This window comes from Schistocerca nitens, chromosome 4 (genome assembly GCF_023898315.1).
Source record: "Schistocerca nitens isolate TAMUIC-IGC-003100 chromosome 4, iqSchNite1.1, whole genome shotgun sequence".
In the NCBI taxonomy this organism is placed as follows: domain Eukaryota; kingdom Metazoa; phylum Arthropoda; class Insecta; order Orthoptera; family Acrididae; genus Schistocerca; species Schistocerca nitens.
In genome coordinates this window covers 197,750,593-197,769,157 of record NC_064617.1, presented here as the reverse complement: position 1 = coordinate 197,769,157, position 18,565 = coordinate 197,750,593, and the positions used below count along the sequence as shown (strand labels likewise).

General features: G+C 42.7%; 1 protein-coding gene across 1 annotated transcript in view; it reads left to right on the top strand.

Annotated features, from left to right (window-relative positions):
• LOC126253157 (uncharacterized) overlaps positions 1 to 18,565 on the top strand; it is a 215,773-nt gene that overhangs the window by 115,614 nt on the left and 81,594 nt on the right. Inside the window, exon 3 of the mRNA XM_049954315.1 lies at positions 98 to 266. Coding sequence (XP_049810272.1) covers positions 98 to 266 — 169 coding nt within the window. The remainder of the gene's footprint in view (positions 1 to 97; positions 267 to 18,565) is intronic.

Sequence of the window (18,565 nt, the reverse complement as noted above, 5' to 3'; positions counted from 1 at the left end):
GATAGATAAAACGATAAGGGCATTGTCTTCATAAGCGAAGCCAATACATTGTAATCATTCATTTAGTCTGTATAACAATGTCTTTTTATTTCGGCAGTATGAAGAGACGTCATCGCAAGAGAATGTGACCTTCTGGGGTAATTTCACAGCGGGTGACTGCGGCGTTCGTATAAGAAATGTCTCGATGAGTGATGATGGGTCTTGGAGCCTAATTAGTATACAAACGAATGGAAACTATTGTGAATCTACAGAAGTAGAGTTAAAATGTGAGTATTCTTCGAAAAATTAGACTATGAAATTGTATTCCATATCTAACTCTGCAACATGGGTTAAGGAGAGTATAATTCGACTTATTACCACTTACATCGTTACGAGGGTCGTTTCCTCAGAACGTATTTATTATTAAGAGCTAGAATTTAGTCACAATATCAGTCAACCTTTCTTTTACACGAAGTGTTTTCCTAGTCTCCATTAAGTTCTATGGCCTTACGCCAGTGTTGTGTATGGACATGCATTCCCTGTTTGTAAACGCCCTTGTACTGTGTTCATAGCTATGTTTTCACTGCACGAATGACGCTACCATCATCTTCAAAGCGTGCCACGCTTAGAAAATCATCAAGCGGCCCAAACAGGTAAACATCCGAGGACGACAGAATTAGGCTATATGGAGGATGAGCCAATGATGTTCGACACAATTTGACAGTATGTTCCCGGGTTCTGAAATTTGTAGTCATATGGGAGCAAGATTTCTTTCCCATTCTTGTCCGATCAAACATGTTGGAAGCGCTCCTTGAGTTTGTTCAGAGTCTTCACACAGGCACCTGAAGCAGTTAGTGGTCAACACGTCTAGCAACACATGTCCGAGGACGACACCACCACTATTGCAAAAGACTGTCAGCGAGAATTTGGAGCTGCCTAGAATTTCTTTTGTGTTCAGGATTGTGGTTGGGCCGCTACAGTGACTGTATTTTTTATTTCCAGTTCAAAGCGATGCATCTAGATTTAGTCTCCTGTAAAGATTGGTAACAGAAAGGCTTCTCCATTGGCTTCGGATTGCTCCAACACTTCAGACGAAACGAAATGTGGTATAAGATACTCTTGTCGGACATCCACAACTGTTGCTAAAAATTTTATGATGAATAGAGCCACTCCAGTTGTACTTGACTAATCCTTTATTTGGATAAAATCGTACTCACGACCCGGGTTTCAGGATGTAAACCCAATCTTCAGGGGCGTTTGATTGCTTAAGAGAATGTCGTACCAGTCGTCTAAAATATCCAGCAGATTTATCAAACAGCATGCGAGATACCGTGTGGGTGAGGCATGAAAAGGTTCTCTGAGTCAACCAGTAACACACCGGGTAAACTGGGCCATATAAGTGCCCAGACCATAGTATATCGTAGATGGCCGTCAAGACTGGTCTACAGACTGCAGCGCGAATTGCATTGAGACTCCTGTGTACATGTACGAGGTGTGGCTAAAAAAAACCGGACTAGTACTAGTGAAACAATAAAACGAATGCAATAAGGCTGAAAGTCGCGTGGCCTGTCACGTGACTCTCGCTCCGCCTACTGCTAGAGTTTCATCTGCCTCCTGCACTCAGTCTGCCCGGGGCGTCTGGTTTAAGTAGTTGACGTTTTGTCTGTGCGTCGGAAAATGTTGAGTGTACAGAAAGAACAGCGTGTTAACATCAAATTTTGTTTCAAACTAGGAAAATTTGCAAGTGAAACGTTTGTAATGTTACAACAAGTGTACGGCGATGATTGTTTATCGCGAACACAAGTGTTTGAGTGGTTTAACGATTTAAAGATGGCCGCGAAGACACCAGTGATGACACTCGCACTGGCAGACCATTGTCAGCAAAAACTGATGCAAACATTGAAAAAATCGGTAAACTTGTTCGACACTTTCCTTGTCAACTCCTGTTAACTCAGACACTGCTCTGATTGTTAAACGGCGATCTTGTCGAACAAGTTTACTGATTTTTTTCAATGTTTGCATCAGTTTTTGCTGACAATGGTTTGCCAGTGCGAGTGTCATCACTGGTGACTTCGAGGCCATCTTTAAATCGTTTAAACCACTCAAACACTTGTGTTCGCGATAAACAATCATCGCCGTACACTTGTTGTAACATTACAAACGTTTCACTTGCAGATTTTCCTAGTTTGAAACAAAATTTGATGTTAACACGCTGTTCTTTCTGTACACTCAACATTTTCCGACGCACAGACAAAACGTCAACTACTTAAAACAGACGCCACGGGCAGACTGAGTGCAGGAAGCAGATGAAACTCGAGCAGTAGGCGGAGCGAGAGTCACGTGACAGGCCACGCAACTTTCAGCCTTATTGCATTCGTTTTATTGTTTCACCAGTACTAGTCCGGGTTTTTTTCTAGCCACACCTCGTGTATGTCAGAGTGGCAGCCACAGGAAATAACACAGAGTAATATGTAAGCATATGTCTTCGCTGTTGGTAAACGCTCTTCTATTGTACTCACAGCACTGTTTTCACTGCACGAATCACGCTCTCGTCATCTTCAAGTGTGTCCCGTGTAGAAAATCCTCAAGCAGCCCTCGATATTAGCCCCAATGGCGGCCACCCTCTGACCTATATATATATATATATATATATATATATATATATATATATATATATATATATATATATACACACACACAGGAGTCTCACTGTGGTTCACGCAATAGTCTGTTGACCGGTCTTGCTGGGCTTCCATTACATGTGGCAGGCTGAGCAGTTATATGGCCCCATTTACCCGATGCGGTACTGGCTGACTCAGAGAACCTTTCCATGCCTCACCCACGCAGGATTTCGCATGCTACTTGATAAATTTGCTGGAACATTTTCATGACTGGTACGATATTCTCGTACGCAATCACGCGCCTGAAATTGGGATTTACATAATGAAAGTCGGGTCGTGTGTACGATTTTATCCAAATAAAGGATTAGTCAATTGGAGCCGATTTATTCATCATGGGAAATGAACTTCCTTCGTACTTTGTAGTCTGTCGTGAGTATTCGTGGAAGGCATCTCGAACACACCTTTGGATACGCTAGATTGTGAAACATCGCACTTGCACTTTCAATGCTACACGATAACTTCAGTTGATGCACCGATCTGTGCGAATAACGGCGTCCGCGCAATCCATCATTTCGGAGCAGAGGCTGTGACGGGATGTCTCAAACGTGAGCAATCATGGAGCTCAGTTTCTCACTTCCTGACGCTTTAACTCTCTTTGCCAAGCATCCGCAAGTACGTCTATCACAGCATCATTACCTTATCTGCATACAAACATTTATGAATGTTCAAATGGTTTACTTTTCAGTAACTAAGAAATCAATTATAGCACATAGCTTGTAATGAGTGTCTTAAGTAGACGCCATTATGATTAACTACGGCAGTGCTATCTGTCGGAACTGTACGAAATTTCGCACATGTGGAGAAAAATCAGATTTGAAGCTTTTTTTATACACTGCACGAAAAAATTAGTACAGGTGGAAAGACTACGTTGATTTTGATCCGATGATGCATTGCCACCTGGGGCATAGCAGATGTACTGATAATGGTTTGTGTCGTCCGCCAGTAGGTAGCGAAGTGGCATATCCGCCAGAGCACCATCTTGGTGTACCTTGTAATAGGGAATGCTCACAGGCAAAAGGCTCAGTGTGGTGCAAACGTGTGAAGCAAGCAGGCAACCGTGTCGCAGAGATGCACTTCTGCAGCCAACTGAGTGAGTTTGAAAGGGGTCGAATCGTCGCCATCCGAGTGACGGGATGGTTCATTCAGAGACTTGCCTCACAAGTTGGACCTGCATTGGCAGTTGTGCAATGATACTAGTATCAGTGGTCACGTGATCATTCTAACACACGTTGTTGAGGTTGTGGATGTCCACGCAGCACCGCTGGCAGTCAGGATCGTCGTATCGTAAAGGCAGCAGTAGCATATTGTATAGATACCACAGTACAGATAAGATGGAGTGTCAACTCAGATGCGTTAGCAGGAACTATCGCGAACTGGTTGCTAACAGTGAGAGTACAGACATGCCACAGCATCGACCTGCACGGATCGACTGGTTCCGTCAGAGGATCACTTACAAGGGAACCTCCCCATCGCACCCCCCTCAGATTTAGTTATAAATTGACACAGTGGATAGGCCTTGAAAAACTGAACACAGATAAATCGAGAAAACAGGAAGAAGTTGTGTGGAACTATGAAAAAATAAGCAAATTATACAAACTGAGTAGTCCAAGTGTAAGATATGCAACATCAAGGACTGTGTAAGCTGAGGAGCGCTGTGGTCCCGTGGTTACAGTGAGTAACTGCGGAACGAGAGGTCCTTGGTTCGAGTCCTCCCTCGAGTAAAAATTATACTTACTTTATTTTCGCAATGTTACGATCTGACCATTCATTGACGTCTCTGTTCACTGTAATAAGTTTAGTGTCTGTGTTTTGCGACCGCACCGCAAAACCGTGCAATTAGTAGACGAAAGGACGTGCCTCTCCAATAGGAACCGAAAACATTTGATCGCAAATTCATAGGTCAACCGATTCCTCCACAGGAAAACACGTCTGAAATATTCTATACGACACTGGTGACGGCATGTGCTTCACATTACAGGAATATGTTGTCGACCCACCTAACTTGCACACTTCGCGAATGGGTAAAAAGTTTCTTCTACCTTGCCCGATTTAGGTTTTCTTGTGGATGTGATAATCACTCCCAAAAGAGTGATGAAAACATAAGAGTTTGTCACATAAACGGCAACAAATGAATGCAAGTTTCACAGTTGCACAGTTTTCCCTGTGCTCTGTCAAAACATACGTTTTTAACGTTTTCAAGTTTTTCCGTGTGTAGACCGTCAAATCCTGCATGTGTCCAAGCAAATCTGAACATGTCCTGGAATTTTGGAGAGCGAAGTTACTTTGATAATTGTCTGAAAATAAAAAATTAAAACTTTTCACTCGAGGGAGGATTGAAACAGGGACCTTCCGTTCCGTAGCTGCTCGCAGTAACCACGGGACCACGGTGCTCCTCAGTGTACACGTACCTTGATGTGGCTTATCTTGGACACGGACTACTCAGTTTGTATATTTTGCTTATTTTTTTCATAGTTCAATACAAATTCTTCCTGTTTTCTCGATTGATCTGTGTTCAGTTTTTCATGGCCTATCCCTGTGCCAACTTATAACTAAATCTGAGGGGGGTGCGATGGGGAGGTTCCCTTGTTAGAAGACAGAATGGCGCGCCATGGTCTTCAGCGATGATAGCAGATTCTGCGTGTATGCAAGTGATGGTCGTTTGTGCTTACCACGACTGGTGAGAGCTGTCTCGTAGAGTGCATTTCTTCAAGATACATAGGCCCGACCCAGGACTTAAGGTCTTGGGTGCGAAAAGCTTCACCTCAGGTGTTTCTGGAGAGGACATTAAACAGCGCTCGGTGTGTGCAGGTAGTTTTTAGACCCGTCATTTTGCTGTTCTTTCAACAGGAAATTGATGTTCTGTTCAACAGGATAATGTCCGCCCACACACAGCCCATGAAACTCAACGTCCTCTGCAAAATGTGCAGCAACTTCCCTGACCAGCAATATCTCCGGAATTGTCTCCATTCGAGCAGTGTGGGGTACGATGGGACGAGAAGTGACTCATGCAACTCGTCAACCAGCAACTCTTACAGAACTATGTGAACAGGTCGAGCAGACATGGCAAAATATGTCCCAGGATAGATTCGCCATCTGTACGATCGACTGCATGCCACAATCAGCGTCTACGTTGTCACACGGGGAGGATACACCACGTACTATTGCGTTTCAGCATAGGCCGACACCTGGTACCCGACAACTGCTGCTGCTATTGATCTGTAAATGGAAACATTTCACTTACTGTACTCCATATGCACTGTTTTAACAATAAATCTTAGGTAAATCGGAAACCTCTTAGATAAAAGTACTAATTTTTTTCTGGCAGTGTAAGCCAGTAGTATCAGTGCCATATTTTGACAGCATTTTATTGCTGCTAATAAATTTTGTGATGCTGTTTGTAAAATGAGACGAAGTAATTCCATATCCATGCATATTAACTCAACTTGATATCCATAAATTCCCAAACAGTCCTTTTTATTTTAGTTGTGTAGCAGGGTCAGGACGGTCCTGAGTGTAGCTGACTTCGTTACAGGCCACGATTTTGGTGCAGGTGGAAGACTGGAGAGCAGGTGCAATGAACCAGCAGACAGTTCACTTAACAGGCGGAGGCGTTGTCTCGATTGCTTGCAATACCTTCAGGCAGCCAAGTCCACGTCAGCACAATGCCACTAGCGTGCTGGCTGTGCACAGATGCCACCAGTCAGCGTCACTTGTATCAGCAGCTTTATGGCCAACGCAGCGCCAGTAGCTAGCCAATAGCCTAAAGCACAGGAGCACTGTACGTCAACAGGCGGTGACAGTATATCAGGAACGAAGTGTCCACATGCATAGTCGGTGAACCAAGGACCACTGGGTGGTATCTTGAAGCCAAATGAAGTCAGCCATCTGTATGCCCCCAGCTGGAAGGCAGCAAGGTGCAGACCTTTAGCAATTGGAGGCAACGTCTAATAGTAGCTAAGGCTGTATGGCACATCAGATTGAATACTGGCTTGGAGTACTTCTCTGGATAGGCTGTGACCGACGACAGATGTGGCATGCCCACAGCAAGCAGTATTTATGGCTGCTCGACTTGTTTCGTTGTGACAGGACATCTCTTTTGATGAGATAGACCGCGGAAGTAGCGCATCGCCAGGTCCAGGGATGGCATAATGGAGATAACCACCAAAGCAGCCTGGACCTTGTACCATGCTGCGTTGATAATGTTCCAGCCATGGCAGCAATAAGAAGACAAGACGTGTGGTAACACGCTCGCTTCAAGGTCCAAACGCTGACATCTGTCATTCCAGGTCTACAGCTTTCCAGCTTTTGACAGTGAAATGCAGAGTCAACCTTCTGTCTCAGCTATCTACGTATTATAAACGTCAGTTGCAAAGGTAGTCGCATAACATTCCCCCCTCGTTAGATAAGCTGGTCCCGTGGATCACAGACTGGTATTACTTCTGAAAATCACTTAACTGTACACATTATACACTGAAGCGCCAAAGAAACTGGCACAGGCATACATATTAAAATAGAGATATTTAAACAGGCAGAACACGGCGCTGCAGCCATCGACGCCTATATAAGACAAGAATGGTGCAGTTGTTAGATCGCTTACTGCTGATACAATGGCAGGTTATCAAGATTTAAGTGAGCTTCGTGGTGTTATAGTCGGAGTACGAGCGATGCGACATATCTCCGAGGTAGCGATGAAGTGGGGATATTCCCGTACGATCATTTCACGAGTGTACCGTGAATATCAGGAATCCGGTAAAACATCAAATCTACGACATCGCTGCGGCCGGTAAAAGATCTTGCAAGAACGGGACCAACGACGACTGAAGAGAATCTTTCAAAGCGACAGAAGTGGAACCCTTTCGCAAATTTCTGCAACTTTCAATGCTGGGCCATCAACAAGTGTCAGCGTGTGAACCATTAAACGAAACATCATCGATATGGGCTTTCGGAGCCGAAGGCCCACTCGTGTGCCCTTGGTGACCGCACGTCACAAAGCTTTACGCCTCGCCTGAGCCTGTCAAAACCGACATTGGACTGCTGATGACTGGAAAAAATTTGCTTGGTCGGACGAGTCTCGTTTCAAATTGCATGGAGCGGATGGATGTGTACGGGTATAGAGACAACCTCATGATTCCATGGACCCTTCATGTCAGCAGGGGACTGTTCAAACTGGTGGAAGCTCTGTAATGGTGTGAGCCGTGTTCAGTTGGAATGATATTGGACACTTGATACGTCTAAATAACTCTGACTGGTGACACGTACATAAGCACCCTGCCTGATGCCTGCGTCCATTCATGTCCATTGTGCATTACGACGGATTTGGGCAAGTCCGGCAGGACAGTGAAACCCCACAGTTGCTGTATTGGTACAGAGTGGCTGCAGGAACTCTTTTCTGAGTTTAAATACTTCCGCTGGCCACCAAACTCCCCAGACATAAACATTACTGAGCATATCAGGGATGCCTTGGAAAGTGTTGTTCAGAAGAGTTCTCCAACCCCCCCCCCCCCCCCACCGTACTCTTACGGATTTATGGACAGCCCTGCAGGATTGATGGTGTCAATTCCTTCCAGCACTACTTCAGACATTATTCGAGTCCATGCCACGTCGTGTTGCGGCACTTCTGCGTTCTCGCGGGGGCCTTACACGATTTCAGGCAGGTGTACTAGCTTCTTTGCCTCTTCAGTGTATTTTTTACGTTTATGTACGCTTCTCATTCTAGCTGCTCTTATGCTAACCTAATTTACAATGTGCAATGACTTAACAATTATTTATTTTCTAGTGGTTATCAACTCATCGATACATGGTGTGCAAGGAGTTCAGGAGGGTGGGTGTTTTTCTGCCGTAAATAAGCATAGGATGCACAGATGAAAGTCAGTATCAAGCTGGCATTCGAAGTTGAACTACCTATAGCAACGACTTTGTGGTGGCCGTTTCTGTGATATTTGCTCCAGGCTAATATGCCCCTTCTGTGATGTGACTTGCCTAGAGAACTAAGGAGGTTGTATCCAATGTGCTGTTCAGATAGGTGAGGTTCTGGGCTGGTAGTATATCTAAAGATTTGTTAGGCCAGTATAGTAACATCAGTTATGAATGCTGGAAGATGAAAAGTTGGAACTGAAATATGACAAGTCATACCACTAAAACATGGCTGGTGCATATTTCAAAAGAAACGTCATCCGCTGCTACTGATAATGACCCTAAGGAACCGTAAATGCAGTTTTGGCCAGTCCACTCATCTGGACTCGAAATTAAAAATAAAAGGCCTATCAGAAATTTATGGGTAGTACAGGAGATATTGAATTTAACTGAGGAAAAAAGAAAATAGAAAATGCAGTAAATGAAGTAGGCGAAAAAAATGAAACCGATAAAAAATGCAAACTGGCTAAGCAGGAATTGTTGGAGGACAGTTGCATGGATGAAGAAATATGCGTGACGGGTATAAATAGATGCTGCTTATAGGAAATTTAAAGGAACCTTGGGAGAAAAATAGGCACCTGTGTGATTATCAAGATCTCATTTGGCAAGCCAGTGCTAAGCAAAGAAGGGAAAGTATATATATATATATATATATTCCAACTCGTTTTAACCTACTTCCTCGTCTCTATAATATTGTCCTCAAGTTTGTTTCCATTATATATATATATATATATATATATATATATATATATATATATATATATATATATATATATATATATGGAAACAAACTTGAGGACAATATTATAGAGACGAGGAAGTAGGTTAAAACGAGTTGGAAGACACGATACTGCGACAAGAATATGACAGAGCACTGAAAGACCTACGTGGAAACAAGGTCCCTGGAGTAGACGATACCCCCTCACATTTATTGAGATTCTTGGGGGAGCCAGACAACACAAAACTTTCCCACTACCACAAGATATGTGGAACAGATGTTAATACTACAGAACTCTCAGTGTAATAAGTCATGATAGCAAAACACTAACTTGAATTATTTACAGAATAAGGGAAAAACTCATAGAAGCCAACATCGGGGACGATGATTTCGGATCCGGAAAACTGTAGGAACACATTGGGCAATACCCTACACCTTATCTTTGAAGACAGGTTGAAGAAAGGCAAATCTACATTTATAGCAGTTGTAGTTTTTCTGAGAACTCTTCTATTGTTGACTGTACTCTGAAAGTAATGGGGGTAAAATACAGGGAGCAAAGGGGGATACACAGATTGTACAGAAACAAGACAGCAGATATTAAAGTCGACGGACATGAATAGAAGCAGCAGCTCAGAACGGAGTGAGGCGGGCTTCCAGCCTGTCTCCAATGTTATTCTATTTGTATGTTGATCGAGCAGTGAAGGAAACCCAGGAGGAATTTTTAAAAGGAATTAAAGATGAGGGAGAAGAAATAGAAACTTTGCAGTTTACCGATTACATTGTATTAGGTTGGTGCGTAAGATCGTTGCGTTTTTTCATAAGTTTAATAAAGACAGCACACACACATAAGAGACTTTAGTCATCAACAATATATTCTCCTTCTTTATTTACAACTCTGCCAACGCTGGGGTAACTTTTCGATTTCGCTACCGTAGAAATCAAGTGGTTTTTGAGGCGAAGAACTCGCCGAACGATGTTCGAAGCCCATTTTCATCCGGAAAGGAATTTCCTTAAAGGTCCTTCGACAGAGCGGAAAAGGTGAAAAACCGAGGGCGCAAGATCAGACGAATAAGGTGGGTGCGGAATTACTTCCCAACCCAACTCCATTATAGTGCTTTTTGTCAGTCTAGCAGAATGCAGGCGGGGGCTATCGTGGAGTAGCATCACTTCGCACAGTCTTCCAGATCGTCTGCAAGACGTCTCATTTGTTGACAATAAATGTCAGCAGTAATGGTTACACCTCGGAGAAGCAATTCGCAGTACACCGCATCGTCGCTGTTTCACCAGATGCATAACATTATCTTTAGTGGGTGCGTGCAGATCTTTACAGAGGATTAACTGCTGTTTGGTCTCAGTCATTGCTTTATTTTCCTTGTGTTAGTATAAAGACACTATTGCTCCTTACCAGTAACGATACAGGATAGGAATGATTGGTGCGAGAAAACCATTTCTTTGCCATGCTCTGACCAGTGGCATTATCACTACACACGGCGCAAATGTTTCTGGTTATCTCCGCTGCTGTCACCCACCTACCGAAGTCAAACAGAAGAATATGGCGGAAATATTCCGATTACTCTACTTGGCATTCCATTTCCTAGCGTCCACAGCTCCAATCATTGTCCCCAAATGACAGTATATAAACTCAAACAGCAACAGTCAGCTACAAATACAATATGACAATCGGTAAATAAACCCTTAGCAACCGAACACCAACATGAAAAACAAAAACTATACGAACTTATGCACCAAGATATAATTCTGTCAGAGACTGCAAAGGAGTTGGAAGATCAGTTGAACGGAATGGATAGTGTGTTGAAAAGTGATTGTAAGATAAAGTTCAACAATAGTAAAACAATGGTGACAGAATGTAGTCCTTTTAAATCAGGCGATGCCGATGGAATTAGATTTGGAAGTAAAACACTAAAAATAGTAGAGGAGTTTAGTTATTTGATCAGAAAAATAAGGGGAGATAGCCAAATTAGAGTGTAGCAAGGAAACCACATTGAAAAAGAGGAATTTTATTAGCCAAATATCTAATATAAATTTAAGTGTTAGGAATGCCTTCCAGAAGGTATTTGTCTGGAGTATAGCCTTGTACAGAAGTGAAACGTGGACGATAAATTGTTCAGAGAAGAAGTGAGTTGAGGTTTTTGAAATGTGGTGCTACAGAAGATTGCTGGCGATGACGTGGTTGTATCGAGTAACTAATGAGAAGGTAATGGGCTGAAATGGGAGAAAAAATAAATTTACGGCGTAATCTGACTTAAAGAAGGGGTCGGGTGATAGGACTGATCCTGAGACATCAAAGAATAGCCAATTTGGTAATGAAGCGAAGTGTGTAGTGCAAAAACTGTAGATGGACACCTAGGCATCAATACAGTAAGTAGGTTCAAATGGATATAGATTGCAGGAGTTATTCAGAGATAGAGACATGTGCAGGTTAGACTAGCACAGATACATGCATCAAACCAGTCTTCGGACTGAAGACCATAAGATCAACAACAAGAAAATATTACAGCTTCCTACGTATCAGTCTCGCAGTCATTTTTCTCGCGCTCCACACGTGAACAGATCGGAAAAAATCGGGAAATGTGGTAGAATGGGAAGTTTCCTGTACCATGCCCTGCACAGTGGTTCGCAGAGTATGAATGAAGATTTGGGTGTATGATGCCTAAAAAGCTGCGTAGACAAGGAGCAGCTGTAGCAGCTCTCCAAAGGACGGCACCTTGAAGTAGCCAATCACAACAGCAGTTTGAGGAATGACTGCAGCGGCCACTGCTTTAAACACAATCCAGCTTGATATCCCTGCTAGGTCGCGTCAGATGCCACAGGTTAAGTGCGCTGACAGGGCTCACGAACATAACACGGCAAGTGCCAAACCCGATTTCCCAGAAACTTTGCTTAGTGGAAGAGGGGTCAAAATAAGCGAAAACGTGTCTCGGCTAATCCGTAGATATTTGACCGTTTCTGAGAAAACGACGGTCAAAATTCTCGTGGTACTTTTATGCTCTTTTTTAATGAGTAAACAGTCCATCCGAAGTGGTGACACGGTGGCTAGCGTCGCGGCTTCACACATCTGCGCCCTGTGTTCGAAACCTGATTTATATTTTTGTTTTTCATGTATTTACCCATGTCCATGGAAGATTACTACACGAATGTTTCCCACTGTATATTGAAATAACTTTGCTTGTATTCGCCTACTAATTCTATGCCTGGTCCATGAATAAAAAATAAAAAAAACAATAAATGAATGGAAAAACTATTTCAGGTTCCTGTAGTCTTACCTGTGTAGAATGAGCTGCAAGCGGCAGTTTTCGGAAAAGTGACCCATTATGCGCGGTTTGCCACGAACGTATTGCCAACGCGTGAAATCTATAGCAGTGTTAACGATTTTTCTTTCCAGACAGAGATTCATACGAAGAAATGTCGCTATGGCAAGCTTGCCTTCGCTTGATGCTCTTGATGTTCGGAATTTCTATGTTTCGAATGTTTCTACGATCGTTACCATCCAAGGGGAAGCATAAAATATTTCCGAAGAATAAACATAAGAATAAAATATAAGAATTAAGAACTGATATAAGAATGAAATATATGAATGAGAATTTAAAAAGACTGGAACCTTTGAAAGCACCATGCACACATATTACATAATAAATGTATGACAGTTACTGTGCATCCCAGTTATAATTGTACAATTAATATAACATCTTTGTATCCCCAACCTTGATAAGAAATATTCGTGCAATAACCTTCTACGGAGGTGGGTACACAAATGAAAAAATATAGTAAACGAAAACAATAATCGCATTTCGAACACAGCACACAAAAGTGACAGAGCGTGACGCTAGACTCTACGCCACCACCTGGGCTGAGCATGTTACCCACTAAAGGCTTCTAAAGTACGTGGAAAACCTTGACGATCGTTTCTTTGGAAACATCTGAGACAAGCGTTCGCATATTTTGACTCGTTATCCAGTGAGCAAAGTTTCTGTGGAATGGGGTAATGGAACTTGTCGTGTCATCCACGTCAGTGGGCTTGTTTCATTAAGCGCTTGGCCATGACGAAAATGTGTAAGCACCGAAGAGGCAGCATAAATATACGTCATCCCGAAACAAACAAAAGAAATTAACTGAACAGATCAAAACACCATTATATCATTTTACAAGCTGCAAAAGCTACTGTACCTCTCTAATCTGCTTTCTCTAAATCCAAATCGGTCCTCCGGTAGTCAAAAGAAGTAGCTGAAGCAATTAGAAGACGAGCCCTTCAAAAGTAGAAACGATCACTTCGCTATCCTCGTCTGTTACTTTAGTCCTGTTCAAACGAGCAAGAACAGAAATTGCTGGAAGCATTGTTGTTTCAGTGACCATACATATTCCCAAGTGTTCAAGTACAGATGAAGTTGAGGTGCATGAATAAGTTTTCTTCCCCAGCCAAAATTTATGGAATTATCGTTAGTGAATGCCTCTACGTTGATTATCATGAAGTTGCCAATCTCCTAGCGTCGAATTGTGCCATAAAGCCAGCAGCAATAGGCGAGAGTTCCTACTGCTTATCATCGTGTTTGTCAAACCCTACGTTGACCACAGAGATCGCTGGCTCTCTCCTCAACTGAGAACGTTTAGAGCATTATGGTCAGGGTCCTCCAAGGATCTCGAGATTTTGACCATCAACGTGCCAATTGGACAGAATTTGGCACGATATCCCTCAGGGCATCCGACAACTTTATCAATCAGTGCCAAGCCGAATAACTGCGTGCATAAGGGCCAGAGATGGACGAACGCGTTTTTGACTTGCCCAATTTGTGAAGCTCTTTCTCTTGAATAAATCATCCATTTTTTTCTGAAATTGTAATGTTACGTTTGTCTGCACATATACAACACATCTAACGATATCCGTCCCACTCGGATAATTCCTTCGTTGTGACGCTTTCTTTTTCTTCACTTTTTTGCGTATTTTCGAAACCTGTGTCATTTTGCCCATCCTGTAGTAATTTTGAAGCGTGACGAAACCCTGAGCTCTGTGAACAATTATCCATCGATTAGCTTAACACCAAAAAGCGCACATACATACATACATTCATTTTTCATACTATGTTTCTGTATGGTTGTATTATGTTTTATGATGTAGTTGCATAACTTCTAGACTTTACTGTTTAGACAGGCCAAAGCGTCTACTAACTGCTTTCTGCGACTGGAATTTATCGGCACTTAATCGAGATGCTTCTGAACTTACTGACACCACCTGGAGACACAACATCTTTCCGCACGGGAGTGGGAACAAGAAAACAAAGTACCACAGATATCCATTTTATGTACCACTCCTTCCGCCATTCCAGCTGGACATCAATGTTTTTTGCTTCTACTACAACCTTTGCGTAACTTCGATCCACTGCGATCTCCAAACTGCAGGAATGGGCAAAATATGACGGTACTGTATTTCATTTATGAAATGCCATTTGCGCATTTTTGGCAACTCAGCTCTGCTATAGGTAAATCATTAACTACTGCTGTATCTGTTGTTGACTGTGCCTGTTTCTTGGACTTACTGCTTGTTAGAAAGCTAATGCGGACGTCACACATCCAGCAGATGCGCAGTTAGTTGTATACAGAGACTAACTCCTTACTTCGGAAATATCTTCTGGTGATTGGCGGGGGCCATTTCTTAAGTAATGCCCAGTTTGACAGCACAAGTGAATGGCATATTTTTTTTAAACATTGTTGATTATGTCAACTGTAGGGAAAGGATTGCAGAGAAATCTCGTGTTCTAGTTTTCTTCAATATCATATTTTGCTTTGCAATACGAGGTGCATTCAAGTTCTAAGGCCTCCGATTTTTTTTTTCTCCGGACTGGAAAGAGATAGAAACATGCGCATTGTTTTAAAATGAGGCCGCATTCATTGTCAATACGTCCCAGAGATGTCAGCACCATACGGCAGATGGAATTTTACCGCCAGCGGCGAGAATGAGAACTATTTTAAAGACTTAAAATGGCGACGTTTTCCTTACTTGAACAGCGTGCAATCATTCGTTTTCTGAATTTACTTGGTGTGAAACCAATTGAAATTCATCGACAGTTGAAGGAGATATGTGGTGATGGAGTTACGGATGTGTCGAAAGTGCGTTCATGGGTGCGACAGTTTAATTAAGGCAGAACATCGTGTGACAACAAACTGAAACAACCTCGGGCTCGCACAAGCCGGTCTGACGACATGATCGAGAAAGTGGAGAGAATTGTTTTGGGGGATCGCCGAATGACTGTTGAACAGATCGCCTCCAGAGTTGGCATCTCTGTGGGTTATGTGCACACAATCCTGCATGATGACCTGAAAATGCGAAGAGTGTCATCCAGGTGGGTGCCACAAATGCTGACGGACGGCCACACGGCTGCCCGTGTGGCATGTTGCCAAGCAATGTTGACGTGCAACGACAGCATGAATGGGACTTTCTTTTTGTCGGTTGTGACAATGGATGAGACGTGGATGCCATTTTTCAATCCAGAAACAAAGAGCCAGTCAGCTCAATGGTAGCACACAGATTCACCGCCACCAAAAAAATTTCGGGTAACCGCCAGTGCTGAAAAAATGGTGTCCATGTTCTGGGACAGCGAGGGCGTAATCCTTACCCATTGCGTTCCAAAGGGCACTACAGTAACAGGTGCATCCTACGAAAATGTTTTGAGGAACAAATTCCTTCCTGCACTGCAACAAAACGTCCGGGAAGGGCTGCGCGTGTGCGGTTTCACCAAGACAACGCACCCGCACATCGAGCTAACGTTACGCAACAGTTTCTTCGTGATAACAACTTTGAAGTGATTCCTCATGCTCCCTACTCCTCACCTGACCTGGCTCCTAGTGCCTTTTGGCTTTTTCCAACAATGAAAGACACTCTCCGTGGCCGCACATTCACCAGCCGTGCTGCTATTGCCTCAGCGATTTTCCAGTGGTCAAAACAGACTCCTAAAGAAGCCTTCGCCGCTGCCATGGAATCATGGCGTCAGCGTTGTGAAAAATGTGTACGTCTGCAGGGCGATTACGTCGAGAAGTAACGCCAGTTTCATCGATTTCGGGTGAGTATTTAATTAGGAAAAAAATCGGAGGCCTTAGAACTTGAATGCACCTCGTAATGGAAGTTAGAAATGGCATCCACGTTGATCTTAGACACTGTTACAATTGAGTATCAAAGACGTGCAGTACGATCGAAACTATACATGGCAAAAATCGTCCGAAATTCACAGCGCTTTGCGTGAAATTCGTTGTGAATTTCCCGTTGAGATAATTGTTTATACTCAAACAACTTTCACAAAGACTCAAGAGCAGGAAGGGTGAGAACATCAACAGATTAACGAAGTGCGAAACTTGTGACAGATAGTCTTGAAGATCCTCGAAAATGTGAGGAATCTTCTGGAGCTACAAGTACTTATTCTGAGAAATGAATTAAACAAGAGAAGGTCTTCCACAGGACCAAAACAATTTCGTCGAGTTAGATCAAATGTCAAAAATGTCAAGCAACTGATCATCTTAGATTATGATTAGCAGGGAATCATCATTTTAGACAGCGTTCCACATAGAGAAAGTGTCACAGGAATATTTTATTGCGAATTAATTAATTTAACAATGAAACAGGAATGCAAAAAAAACCTGAACTCAGCAGCTTGAGGCTGTGTTGATTCACCTCGACATCATTCGCCCGCGCAACGCGTTTCATAACAAAAATCTACATGAATCTAGTTGCGAGGTGTTACCTCATGCATTCTATAGTCCAGACATAACAACACAACACTGACTTACTTGTATTCTCGATGTTAACAGTCTATGCTAACGCGCTGCTATTCATCTGCAAAAGAGTCGCTTTCACCCGAGTTATTCGTCAGCTGAAAAATGATGGATTTGTAAAACTCCCCCATGAGCGGGATGCGGTCATTGAGGGGTAACACTCGTCTCACAACACTTCCTGCAGACATGTCATTTTGACCTCACGCACAATACCAGGCCCACCGCAATATCATCAATCGATTCGGCAGGAGCCATTTTATTTGGACATATTTAGCTGTTTTATATTACAACTTGCAGTATGCCGTTTCAAGGCAACGGTGCACTGGAAAGGTATCACAAACATGTCAACCTTGTCATGAAATGTCAGTTAATAACACATCAAAGACGTAACCCTTCAATAGATACGATGATTGTTGAGACATAAGGTATATGAGTAGGCGATAAAAACATTGTTTTCTGATCGCTCTAGAAAATATTGAGAAATATAGATTATTTATTAACAAAAGTTTCTCGAAATTACTGAAACTAGTCGTCTATTGTTTTGTTCTTCAATTTTTACTATCTCATTACCGGTTTCGAACCGCCTAGCGATTCAGCAAAGAAGGGAAAGCAGAAAGGTGGAAGGAGTATATAGAGGGTCTATACAAGGGTGATGTACTTGAGGACAACATTATGGAAATGGAAGAGGATGTAGATGAAGATTAAATGGGAGATACGGTACTGTGTGAAGAGTTCTACAGAGCACTGAAAGACCTGAGTCGAAACGAGGCCTCGGGAGTAGACAACATTCCATTAGCACTACTGATAGCCTTGGGAGAGCTAGTCCTGACAAAACTCGACCATCTGGTGAGCAAGATGTATGAGACAGGTGAAATTCCCTCAGACGTCAAGAAGAATATAATAATTCCAATCCCAAAGAAAGCAGGTGTTGACAGATGTGAAAATTACCGAACTATCAGTTTAATAAGTCACGGCTGCAAAATACTAACCCGAATTCTTTACAGACGAATGGAAAAAACTGGTAGAAGCCGACCTCGGCGAGGATCAGTTTGGATTCCGCAGAAATGTTGGAACACGTGAGGCAATATTGAGCCTACGACTTATCTTAGAAAATAGATTAAGGAAAGGCAAACCTTCCTTTCTAGCATTTGTGGACTTAGAGAAAGCTTTTGACAATGTTGATTGGAATACTCTATTTCAAATTCTAAAGGTGGCAGGGGTAAAATACAGGGAGCGAAAGGCTATTTACAATTTGTACAGAAACCAGATGGCAGTTACAATAGTCGAGGGGTATGAAAGGGAAGAAGTGGTTGGGAAGGGAGTGAGACAGGGTTGTAGCCCCTCCCCGATGCTATTCAATCTGTATATTGAGCAAGCAGTAAAGGAAACAAAAGAAAAATTCGGAGTAGGTATTAAAATCCATGGAGAAGAAATAAAAACTTTGAGGTTCGCCGATGACATTGTAATTCCGTCAGAGACAGCAAAGGACTTGGAAGAA